The sequence below is a fragment of the Haliotis rufescens genome, unplaced genomic scaffold, assembly GCF_023055435.1.
Source record: "Haliotis rufescens isolate VD_foot unplaced genomic scaffold, xgHalRufe1.0.p SCAF_6, whole genome shotgun sequence".
NCBI lineage: Eukaryota > Metazoa > Mollusca > Gastropoda > Lepetellida > Haliotidae > Haliotis > Haliotis rufescens.
The window spans coordinates 59,880,631-59,894,292 of record NW_025964334.1 but is presented as its reverse complement, the minus strand read 5'-3'; the positions used below and the strand labels follow the sequence as shown (position 1 = coordinate 59,894,292).

The window sequence follows — 13,662 nt, the reverse complement described above, 5'->3', positions numbered from 1 at the left end:
GGTAATTAGGTCATGTCTGACAAGTGCTACGAACATTCAGTGATGGATAAACATTGCTATCAACAATGAAAATGTAACAATGTAACTATCTATGATGCTGAAATCTTATTATTTACTTTGATGTTTTATTTCTTATAATTAAATTCACAATATTTTCCACCGAGATAGCGTCAGTGGCTGCCATCTTGGACGATGGATTAACCCTATGACAAGTGAAATTTACAAAACGATCAGTTGCTTCTATCAATTGGTATTGTCCTCAAGATGTACAAAGTGACCGAATAGACGTCCGTGGGTCGATGCTCATGACATCAATCACTGGATTGTCTGTTCCAGACTCGATTATTTACAGACCACCGTCATATAGCTGGAATATTGCTGAGTGCGACGTTAAACAACCAACCAACCGAATAGATCAAACATGATAAACAAACTGATTTGTGCTGATATCTGAGATTACAAAATTAAGGACAAGCACGATTCAGACCAAGCAGCAAATAAACCCTCATTCCAGGTATTGATGTTCTCCTATATGTCCTTTAATAATTCGGACAGTAACAAGATGGACTAAAATACTTATCAAATGCTAACTGAAAAACCGGACAAACATATTGTCAATATTGCCTTGAATTGTCGGCAATGTATGTCAAACCAGGGAACGAATATCATATTACAGGTACAAATTCAAGAGATATAGGAACGTATACATTGTGTGCCTATGTGTCTGAATAATGAACGTATAGTGTAGACAACAGGAAAATACTTTATCATGAATCTATGACTTTGATGTGAAAACGGACATCCACGTTATTAACAGTCATTATGCCAAACATAAACATAATTGACAGTGGACCGAAACCTTAGACATGACAAACAGCGGATGGAATAAATCAATCGGTGCAATCAAGTTTAATTACCATAAATATCCAAAGTGAAATATACTTTAAAACACGCTAGAGGAAGAAATGAATCGGGAAATCTTCAATAGCTAGTGTATTAGGTATTTGTTTATCAAGGCTTAATGTCCACTTAAATTTTAAAAATAGCCACGATGCAAGAGTGTAGAAAAGAAATAGTCCCTGACAAACATCGTTGTTGTCATTAAAATACATCCAAGTTTGAACAGATATAATCACATGGTAACATGACATACATCAATTAATAAATTAACACCAGGCTAATTAAATTTACAATATTTTCCACCAACATAGCGTCAGCACCCACTCGTTCCTAATCAACTGGATGACTCGTACCCACGTGTTGGACCCCCGTACCCACTCGTTCCTAATCAACTGGATGACTCGTACCCAAGTGTTGGATACCCGTACCCACTCGTTCCTAAACAAATGGATGACTCGTACACAAGTGTTGGATACCCGTACCCACTGGTTCCTAATCAACTGGATGACACGTACCCAAGTGTTGGACAACCCGTACCCACTCGTTCCTAATCAAATGAATGATTCGTACCCAAGTGTTGGATACCCATACCCACTCGTTCCTAATCAACTGGATGACTCGTACCCAACTGTTGGACGAGCCGTACCAACTTGTACATAATCAACTGGATGACTCGTACCCAAGTGTTGGATACCCGTACACACTCGTTCCTAATCAAATGAATAACTCGTACCCAAGTGTTGGACAAGCCGTACCCACTGGTTCCTAATCAAACTAGATGACTCGTACTCAAGTGTTGGACAACCCGAACCCATTCGTACCTAATCAAACTGGATGACTCGTACCCAAGTGTTGGATACCCGTACCCACTCGTTCCTAATCAAACTGGATGACTCGTACCCAAGTGTTGGATACCCGTACCCACTCGTTCCTAATCAACTGGATGACTCGGACCCAAGTGTTGGATACCCGAACCCACTCGTTCCTAATTAACTGGATGACTCGTACCCAAGTGTTGGATACCCGTACACACTTGTTCCTAATCAAACTAGATGACTCGTACCCAAGTGTTGGATACCCGTACCCACTCGTTCCTAATCAACTGGATGACTCGTACCCAACTGTTGGATACCCGTACCCACTTGTTCCTAATCAACTGGATGACTTGTACCCAAGTGTTGGATACCCGTACCCACTGGTTCCTAATCAAACTGGATAACTCGTACCCAAGTGTTGGATACCCGTACCCACTCGTTCCTAATCAAACTGGATGACTCGTACCCAAGTGTTGGATACCCGTACCCACTCGTTCCTAATCAACTGGATGACTCGTACCCAAGTGTTGGATACCCGTACCCACTCGTTTCTAATCAACTGGATGACTCGTACCCAAGTGTTGGACAACCTGTACCCACTTGTACATAATCAACTGAATGACTCGTACCCAAGTGTTGGATACCCGTCCCGACTTGTTCCTAATCAACTGGATGACTCGTACCGACTTGTTCCTAATCAACTAGATGACTCGTACCAAAGTGTTGGATACCCATACCCACTCGTTCCTAATCAACTGAATGACTCGTACCCAAGTGTTGGGCAAGCCGTACCCACTTGTTCCTAATCAACTGGATGACACGTACCCAAGTGTTCGACAACCCGTACCCACTCGTACATAATCAACTGGATGACTCGTACCAAAGTGTTGGATACCCGTACCCACTGGTTCCTAATCAACTGGATGACACGTACCCAAGTGTTGGACAACCCGTACCCACTCGTTCCTAATCAAATGAATGATTCGTACCCAAGTGTTGGATACCCGTACCCACTCGTTCCTAATCAACTGGATGACTCGTACCCAACTGTTGGACGAGCCGTACCAACTTGTACATAATCAACTGGATGACTCGTACCCAAGTGTTGGATACCCGTACACACTCGTTCCTAATCAAATGAATAACTCGTACCCAAGTGTTGGACAAGCTGTACCCACTCGTTCCTAATCAAACTAGATGACTCGTACTCAAGTGTTGGACAACCCGAACCCATTCGTACCTAATCAAACTGGATGACTCGTACCCAAGTGTTGGATACCCGTACCCACTTGTTCCTAATCAACTGGATGACTCGTACCCAAGTGTTGGATACCCGTACCCACTCGTTCCTAATCAACTGGATGACTCGGACCCAAGTGTTGGATACCCGAACCTCCTCGTTCCTAATCAAACTGGATGACTCGTACCCAAGTGTTGGATACCCGTACCCACTCGTTCCTAATCAACTGGATGACTCGTACCCAAGTGTTGGATACCCGTACCCACTCGTTTCTAATCAACTGGATGACTCGTACCCAAGTGTTGGACAACCTGTACCCACTTGTACATAATAAACTGAATGACTCGTACCCAAGTGTTGGATACCCGTACCGACTTGTTCCTAATCAACTGGATGACTCGTCCCGACTTGTTCCTAATCAACTAGATGACTCGTACCAAAGTGTTGGATACCCATACCCACTCGTTCCTAATCAACTGAATGACTCGTACCCAAGTGTTGGGCAAGCCGTACCCACTTGTTCCTAATCAACTGGATGACACGTACCCAAGTGTTGGACAACCCGTACCCACTCGTACATAATCAACTGGATGACTCGTACCAAAGTGTTGGATACCCGTACCCACTGGTTCCTAATCAACTGGATGACACGTACCCAAGTGTTGGACAACCCGTACCCACTCGTTCCTAATCAAATGAATGATTCGTACCCAAGTGTTGGATACCCGTACCCACTCGTTCCTAATCAACTGGATGACTCGTACCCAACTGTTGGACGAGCCGTACGAACTTGTACATAATCAACTGGATGACTCGTACCCAAGTGTTGGATACCCGTACACACTCGTTCCTAATCAAATGAATAACTCGTACCCAAGTGTTGGACAAGCCGTACCCACTCGTTCCTAATCAAACTAGATGACTCGTACTCAAGTGTTGGACAACCCGAACCCATTCGTACCTAATCAAACTGGATGACTCGTACCCAAGTGTTGGATACCCATACCAACTCGTTCCTAATCAACTGAATGACTCGTACCCAAGTGTTGGGCAAGCCATACCCACTGATTCCTAATCAACTGGATGACACGTACCCAAGTGTTGGACAACCCGTACCCACTCGTACATAATCCAATGAATGATTCGTACCCAAGTGTTGGATACCCGTACCCACTCGTTCCTAATCAACTGGATGACTCGTACCCAACTGTTGGACGAGCCGTACCAACTTGTACATAATCAACTGGATGACTCGTACCCAAGTGTTGGATACCCGTACACACTCGATCCTAATCAAATGAATAACTCGTACCCAAGTGTTGGACAAGCTGTACCCACTCGTTCCTAATCAAACTAGATGACTCGTACTCAAGTGTTGGACAACCCGAACCCATTCGTACCTAATCAAACTGGATGACTCGTACCCAAGTGTTGGATACCCGTACCCACTTGTTCCTAATCAACTGGATGACTCGTACCCAAGTGTTGGATACCCGTACCCACTCGTTCCTAATCAACTGGATGACTCGCACCCAAGTGTTGGATACCCGAACCCACTCGTTCCTAATCAAACTGGATGACTCGTACCCAAGTGTTGGATACCCGTACCCACTCGTTCCTAATCAACTGGATGACTCGTACCCAAGTGTTGGATACCCGTACCGACTTGTTCCTAATCAACTGGATGACTCGTACCCAAGTGTTGGACAACCTGTACCCACTTGTACATAATAAACTGAATGACTCGTACCCAAGTGTTGGATACCCGTACCGACTTGTTCCTAATCAACTGGATGACTCGTCCCGACTTGTTCCTAATCAACTAGATGACTCGTACCAAAGTGTTGGATACCCATACCCACTCGTTCCTAATCAACTGAATGACTCGTACCCAAGTGTTGGGCAAGCCGTACCCACTTGTTCCTAATCAACTGGATGACACGTACCCAAGTGTTGGACAACCCGTACCCACTCGTACATAATCAACTGGATGACTCGTACCAAAGTGTTGGATACCCGTACCCACTGGTTCCTAATCAACTGGATGACACGTACCCAAGTGTTGGACAACCCGTACCCACTCGTTCCTAATCAAATGAATGATTCGTACCCAAGTGTTGGATACCCGTACCCACTCGTTCCTAATCAACTGGATGACTCGGACCCAACTGTTGGACGAGCCGTACCAACTTGTACATAATCAACTGGATGACTCGTACCCAAGTGTTGGATACCCGTACACACTCGTTCCTAATCAAATGAATAACTCGTACCCAAGTGTTGGACAAGCCGTACCCACTCGTTCCTAATCAAACTAGATGACTCGTACTCAAGTGTTGGACAACCCGAACCCATTCGTACCTAATCAAACTGGATGACTCGTACCCAAGTGTTGGATACCCATACCAACTCGTTCCTAATCAACTGAATGACTCGTACCCAAGTGTTGGGCAAGCCATACCCACTGATTCCTAATCAACTGGATGACACGTACCCAAGTGTTGGACAACCCGTACCCACTCGTACATAATCCAATGAATGATTCGTACCCAAGTGTTGGATACCCGTACCCACTCGTTCCTAATCAACTGGATGACTCGTACCCAACTGTTGGACGAGCCGTACCAACTTGTACATAATCAACTGGATGACTCGTACCCAAGTGTTGGATACCCGTACACACTCGATCCTAATCAAATGAATAACTCGTACCCAAGTGTTGGACAAGCTGTACCCACTCGTTCCTAATCAAACTAGATGACTCGTACTCAAGTGTTGGACAACCCGAACCCATTCGTACCTAATCAAACTGGATGACTCGTACCCAAGTGTTGGATACCCGTACCCACTTGTTCCTAATCAACTGGATGACTCGTACCCAAGTGTTGGATACCCGTACCCACTCGTTCCTAATCAACTGGATGACTCGCACCCAAGTGTTGGATACCCGAACCCACTCGTTCCTAATCAAACTGGATGACTCGTACCCAAGTGTTGGATACCCGTACCCACTCGTTCCTAATCAACTGGATGACTCGTACCCAAGTGTTGGATACCCGTACCGACTTGTTCCTAATCAACTGGATGACTCGTCCCGACTTGTTCCTAATCAACTAGATGACTCGTACCAAAGTGTTGGATACCCATACCCACTCGTTCCTAATCAACTGAATGACTCGTACCCAAGTGTTGGGCAAGCCGTACCCACTTGTTCCTAATCAACTGGATGACACGTACCCAAGTGTTGGACAACCCGTACCCACTCGTACATAATCAACTGGATGACTCGTACCAAAGTGTTGGATACCCGTAGACACTTGTTCCTAATCAACTGGATGACTCGTACCCAAGTGTTGGACAACCCGTACCCACTCGTTCCTAATCAACTGGATGACTCGTACCCAAGTGTTGGACAACCCGTACCCACTCGTACCTAATCAACTGGATGACTCGTACCAAAGGGTTGGATACCCGTACCCACTCGTTCCTAATCAACTGGATGAATCGTACCCAACTGTTGGACAACCCGTACACACTCGTACCTAATCAACTGGATGACTCGTACCGAAGTGTTCGATACCCGTAGACACTTGTTCCTAATCAACTGGATGACTCAACCCAAGTGTTGGACAAGCCGTATCCACTTGTTCCTAATCAACTGAATGACTCGTACCCAAGTGTTGGACAACCCGTACCCACTCGTTTCTAATCAACTGGATGACTCGTACCCAACTGTTGGACAAGCCGTACCCACTCGTTCCTAATCAACTGGATGACTCGTACCCAAGTGTTGGACAACACGTACCCACTCGTTCCTAATCAACTGGATGACTCGTTACCAAGTGTTGGAGAACCCGTACCCACTTGTTCCTAATCAGCTTGATTACTCCTTCCCCCCAAAAAGGTGAATCCATACCCAATGAAACTACATATGATTTGTCACACCAAGGCAAACCTTACTTACTTACTTACTTTGGAGATTTAACGTGCGCTTTCCGACTGATGCGTATTTCGCACACGGGCCCGGCCAGGCCATTTAGGCGAACCTTTCAGAAGCCGGTATAAATACCAGCAGAGAGAGATATCAGCTTTCAGACTGCAGCTCTCTAGGTGACGAGGCCACTTGAGGACTAATATCACAAACCACAGACTTTGATTGAGTTGAGCAATTAAGGCCACTTGAAGACAAACCTCAAACATTGATTGAGTTGAGCACTTAAGGCCACTTGAAGACAAACCACGGACACTGATTGTTTGAAGACAAACCACAGACATTGATTGAGTTGAGCAAATAAGGCCACTTGAAGACAAACCACGGACATTGATTGAGTTGAGGAAGTAAAGCCACTTGAAGACAAACCACGGACATTGATCGAGTTGAGGAAGTAAGGCCACTTGAAGACAAACCACGTACATTGATTGAGTTGAGGAAGTAAGGCCACTTGAAGACAAACCACGTACATTGATTGAGTTGAGGAAGTAAGGCCACTTGAAGACAAACCACGGACATTGATTGAGTTGAGGAAGTAAGGCCACTTGAAGACAAACCACGGACATTGATTGAGTTGAGGAAGTAAGGCCACTTGAAGACAAACCACGGACATTGATTGAGTTGAGGAAGTAAGGCCACTTGAAGACAAACCTCAGACATTGATTGAGTTGAGGAAGAAAGGCCACTTGAAGACAAACCACGGACATTGATTGAGTTGAGGAAGTAAGGCCACTTGAAGACAAACCACGGACATTGATCAAGTTGAGGAAGTAAGGCCACTTGAAGACAAACCACGGACATTGATTGAGTTGAGGAAGTAAGGCCACTTGAAGACAAACCACGGACATTGATTGAGTTGAGGAAGTAAGGCCACTTGAAGACAAACCACGGACATTGATTGAGTTGAGGAAGTAAGGCCACTTGAAGACAAACCACGGACATTGATTGAGTTGAGCAAGTAAGGCCACTTGAAGACAAACCACGGACATTGATCAAGTTGAGGAAGTAAGGCCACTTGAAGACAAACCACGGACATTGATTGAGTTGAGGAAGTAAGGCCACTTGAAGACAAACCACGGACACTGATTGAGTTGAGGAAGTAAGGCCACTTGAAGACAAACCACGGACATTGATTGAGTTGAGCAAGTAATGCCACTTGAAGACAAACAACGGACATTGGTCGAGTGAATTGGTTGATTGTTCATTAACCAATGAATGAATGAATTTTTGAAATGTAAAATCAATGAATTTTCAAACGTAAAATGAATGAATGTTTGTACTGTATAATGAAAACGTTCAGAAACGTATACCGGGCGAATGTTTGAAATGTAAAAAGAATGAATTTGGGAAATGTTATAGTGCAATGAACAGATTGCTATGAAAGTGCAGGTCAGAATATATGAGAATTTACTGTTGAATAAATGATTAGAAACACGTTTTCGTGCTCTGTACCTGTTAAAGCAATCCAGTTTCGGGCATTTCGCTTTAAAAACATAAATGGGTACGGGTAATCCCAATCTGGATACCGATCCTTCAAATAAGGGTTCGGGCAAGCCAAATAAAACATGACACCACCAAAACAGATACGAATCTGGCGAGACTTTTTGTTACGGGTTAGCCATTTTCGTTGGGTACGGATCTCCATGGTTACGGATGGTTTAGTATCCTTCATGATTACAAGGACACACGCGTATAATTTACAAAAATATATATCTTCAAAACACATTCTGTCCAAAACCATGGCTTGTTTCTTTTCTGTCTTGGGTAGTGATTATTGCACTCCAGACTCCGGTAGCATGTCATAAACTTTAGTGTTTATTCCCGTGACTGGGTCCTTGTCAAACTGACTCATTCAGTAATGTACTCGTTCTTTTTATGGCTGAATTTTCATTCACCTCGGCCAGACGTTTCAACCAAATGAGGTGATTCACTATGGACACGCTGCTTCCCTCACATGTCCACATTCATTGTTGTCTTCATCAGATAGTGACAGATCAGCTCCCTCGAAAACAAGAAGGTCATAAACATCAGAGTGTCCTGAATCAGCTGCAATCATAACTGCTGTTTTATTCCAAAACCCCCATCGTCTGTTGATGTCAAATATTTTCAAGGACAGGAGGTGTTTCACTATAGACACGTTACCTCCCTCACATGCCAACATCAGGCAGTCCTTGTTATCTCGACCAGTTAGTGACAGATCAGCTCCCTCCAACACAAGAAGATTATAAACATTATAGTGTCCTCCTTCAGCTGCCATCATAACTGCTGTTAGTTTCCATGACCCCCCTCGTCTGTTGATGTCAAATGTTTTCAAGGACAGGAGGTGTTTCACAATAGACACGTTACCTCCCTCACATGCCAACATCAGGCAGTCCATGTTATCTCGACCAGTTAGTGACAGATCAGCTCCCTCCAACACATGAAGATTATAAACATCATACTGTCCTCTTGCAGCTGCCATCATAACTGCTGTTAGGTTAGACCACCCCACTCTTCTGTTGATGTCAAATGTTTTCAAGGACAGGAGGTGTTTCACAATAAACACGTTACCTCCCTTACATGCCAATATCAGGCAGTCCATGTTGTATTCAGCAGTTAGTGACAAATCAGCTCCCTCCAACACAAGAAGATTATAAACATCATAGTGTTCTCTTTCAGCTGCGATCATAACTGCTGTTTTTTTTAAACACAGCTCTTGTCTGTTGATGTCAAATGTTTTCAAGGACAGGAGGTGTTTCACTATAGACACGTTACCTCCCTCACTTGCCAACATCAGGCAGTCACTGTTGAATAAATCAGTAAGTGACAGATCAGCTCCCTCCAACACATGAAGATTATAAACATCATACTGTCCTCTTGCAGCTGCCATCATAACTGCTGTTTTTTTAGAACACAGCTCTTGTCTGTTGATGTCAAATGTTTTCAAGGACAGGAGGTGTTTCACTATAGACACGTTACCTCCCTCACTTGCCAACATCAGGCAGTCCCTGTTTTCTCCATCAGTTAGTGACAAATCAGCTCCCTCCAACACAAGCAGATTATAAACATCATACTGTCCTCTTGCAGCTGCCATCATAACTGCTGTTTGTTTAGACCACCCCCCTTGTCTGTTGATGTCAAATGTTTTTAATGACAGGAGGTGTTTCACTATAGACACGTTACCTCCCTCACTTGCCAACATCAGGCAGTCACTTTTGTATCTATCAGTAAGTGACAGATCAGCTCCCTCCAACACATGAAGATTATAAACATCAGAGTGTCCTCTTTCAGCTGCCATCATGACTGTTGATTGATACCCCAACCCTCCTCGCATTTCTATGGTTATGTGTTCACATATCAGCATATACTCTACAACTGATACATAGTCGTTGATACATGCTATGTGGAAAGCGTTTAGCTTGTCATCGTTCACGAGAGTAAGATCTGCTTTGTGTGAAACAAGGAACTTGAGGATTTCAACCTGCCCTGACTCAGCACACACCATAACAGGGGTGTTTCCCTTACTATCGAGACTATTGATGAGGTGTTGAAACTTCTCAATGATAACATTTACTATATCTTTGCTTCCTGATTTACATGAAAGATGAAGACAGTTGTAACGATCTTTGTCTGTCGCTGAAACATCAGCTCCTTCTTGGAGGAGGAAGTTGAACACACCTAACTGTCCTGCTTCAGCAACAATCATCAGCGGAGTCCTCTCTCCCCTTGTCCTCCTGTCTACATCGTATTCCCCACGTTGTTTGAGTACAGCAGCAATATGTTGCAGGTGCCTAAGATTGCCATGTTGTGTACAGCCTATGATACTCTCATAGAAGTCAGCGAGTACAGAATGTGAAAGGCTTCCCTCTCTACACATCAGTGACACTGTGTGTTCAAACAGTGAATGGTTAGTTGACAGTGAAACCCAGTATAGAAAACATTCACCTGAGCTCTTATCCTTCCTGTGAACAACATCTGGCAAGTCTGCCATCATCTGTGTCAAGAAGTCGGAGACTATTTGAGCACTGCTGAATACAGGGTGGCCTACTGTCCATCTGAAGCATCCTTCTCGGACACCCTCCACCAATCTGCTGATCACTAACGGGTGGAGACTTGAGGTGATGTAGATCATGTTTGTGACATCATCGGTGTGTGTTGTCTGCTGGTGATCATCCTTGTTCAGCCTCACTCTTTCATATAAAAACTGCAGGGAACAATGTTCCAGTAAAAAATCTTCATTGAGATTCCCCAAGGCACATGCTGCAGCATCATAGATGGATGGATGGGAGAAGGAGGCTACATGATTCTCCACTGTACAGTAGGTGCCAGTAAAGTTGCTGATCTCCCTGCCAATGTCTGTCCGAGTGCAACACGCGACATCCTCCTTTACAGCCTGAAATAGATCAGTGAGACTCTTCTCCTTCCCCTTAAAAGAGGCAAGGTTCAATTTCCCTCCACACAGGACGAGGAGAACTAGAGCTGCCGACTTGCTGCTGCCTTCACGGACAATGGCGTCAAGGTCACCTCTCAGGTAGGTCACAGGTTTCTGGAAGAAGTCAATAATGTTGTGCATCTGGAAGGCTGGGTTGGTACAATACAGTTTACAGATCAGAGGAAATCCAAACATGCTGTCTTGTAACTGAATAATGGTTTTCATGTCCTTATTGGAGATATCGCACATTTGGCATTTCCTGAACAATGTCAGAATATGTTTCTTTTCTTCTGTGGTTAAACAAGTCTTGATCATATCAACAATGGTTTCAGGCTTAAACAGATTTACTTTGAATTGATGTAGTCTTGCACATCCTTCATTCCAGTTGTAGCTTCTGGATGTGAATATAAAGCGAAGCTTGTAGTTACACACTGGTGTCTTTTCATCTTCACATTGCTTCTCATCTTCCTTCTTCCTTCTTTTGTTAATTTTCTTCTGGGGTTGATTTTCCTTGGCTTTCAGTTCCTTGTCTCTTGTAAAGCGCAGTAAAACATCAACCAAGGCATTGAACATTTTGTGTATCTTCTCCAAGCTTGGAAATGCAACAGAGCCAAAGACATCGTCAAACACAGCAGCATGTCACACTTTCGCTTAATGACGACATCACTGTCAAACTCTTCAATACTTTCAACAAACAATACTTGATACTTTTTCTTCATATACGCTTCACAGATCCTGAGAGCAGCACTAGTTTTCCCGTCTCCAGGGGATCCGCAGATGGCCACGTGGTTGTGTCTTTTCAGAAGTTCTTTTGCTTTGTCAAGAGCATGGGTTTCCACAAACATATCACTGAGCTGGTTGATCCTAACACTGAGACACTCTGAAAACAATGACATCAAATATAATGCGTATATGAACATCATATTTCCTTTTCTATTTAAAAACTTAAATTGTTATTCCGTGTTTGCTAAATCTCAGGTTATGAGTTTAATTCTGAATAAAATGTAAAGCTTTTTACAATGGGTTGTTTCATTGCCTCTCCTACCTTGAGATATACAGCCTTGATGTCTGCCATCCCCCATTGCCACGTTAGAGGAGTTGGACAGGTCATAATGTGAAACTGTAGAACCTGGAGCAAAAAGGAACGAAGTTAGGGTGTATTCCACTGAAATAAAACATCTTCTAGTCAGATTCTTTGTTTTGTTTACATGCTGCAGGCTCTCCACTGAAGTGAGTGAGTGAGTGAGTAAGGGATGCCAACTAAATGAGGGAAATGATGCAAGTCTTAGATGTTTACCCAAAAGTACAGTTCTGATTCTGAAAAAGCGTGGAACATAATCAACATATAAATTTAAACAAAAGATCACAGGATTCTTCAACAACCATGGGACGGAACTCTACACACTGATTATGGTGCCTAGATGATCTCCTGCCTCCTTTTGTTTTCCTCAAAAAGAAAACTAAGTCAGATTTTGCATACAGCCTCACCAAAGTAGTTGTGGGTTGTTGTGGAAATGGACTGTGGCCCCTGCTGCTGACTTCCCTCTGTGGCAGCTACAGTATCTGTGAAAAGTCTAGCCACAGCGCCATCTTGTGTTGATGTTGTAGCGAGTTGTCTCCCCTGCTGCTGACGTCCCTCTGTGGCAGCTACAGTATCTGTGAATGGTCTTGCCGCAGCGTCATCTTGTGTTGATGTATTGAGTTGTCTCCCCTGCTGCTGACTTCCTTCTGCAACATCTACAGTATTCGTGGAAGGTCCGACCACAGCGCCATCTTGAGTTGATGTTGTAGTGAGTTGGCTCCCCTGCTGCTGACGTCCCTCTGTGGCAGCTACAGAATCTGTGTAAGGCCTAGGCACAACGCCATCTTGTGTTGATGTTGTAGTGAGTTGTCTCCCCTGCTGATGACTTCCCTCTGTGGCAGCTACAGAATCTGTGTAAGGTCTAGCCACAGCGCCATCTTGTGTTGATGTTGTAGTGAGTTGTCTCCCCTGCTGATGACTGCCCTCTGTGGCAGCTACAGAATCTGTGTAAGGTCTAGCCACAGCGCCATCTTGTGTTGATGTTGTAGTGAGTTGTCTCCCCTGCTGATGACTTCCCTCTGTGGCAGCTACAGAATATGTGTAAGGTCTAGCCACAGCGCCATCTTGAGTTGATGTTGTAGTGAGTTGTCTCCCCTGTTGCTGACTTTCCTCTGTGGCAGCTACAGTATCAGTGAAAGGTCTAGCCACAGCGCCATCTTGAGTTGATGTTGTAGTGAGTTGTCTCCCCTGTTGCGGACTTTCCTCTGTGGCAGCTACAGTATA

At 44.2% G+C, this 13,662-nt stretch overlaps 2 protein-coding genes across 2 annotated transcripts; both read right to left on the bottom strand.

The window, feature by feature from the left end:
* Positions 1-6,770: 6,770 nt before the first annotated feature.
* On the bottom strand, positions 6,771-9,543 carry LOC125374878. Its single transcript, XM_048386564.1, has 2 exons — positions 7,002-9,543; positions 6,771-6,910 (listed from the first exon to the last, which is right to left on the bottom strand). Exons 1-2 carry the CDS (start codon positions 7,933-7,935, stop codon positions 6,771-6,773), a joined length of 1,074 nt encoding a protein of 357 aa, XP_048242521.1. The 5' UTR covers positions 7,936-9,543.
* LOC124119614 lies at positions 7,939-13,595 on the bottom strand. The gene is made up of 6 exons (XM_048386563.1): positions 13,564-13,595; positions 12,846-13,207; positions 12,403-12,486; positions 12,066-12,237; positions 9,098-11,949; positions 7,939-8,054 (listed from the first exon to the last, which is right to left on the bottom strand). Exons 1-6 carry the CDS (start codon positions 13,593-13,595, stop codon positions 7,939-7,941), a joined length of 3,618 nt encoding a protein of 1,205 aa, XP_048242520.1.
* Positions 13,596-13,662: the final 67 nt, after the last annotated feature.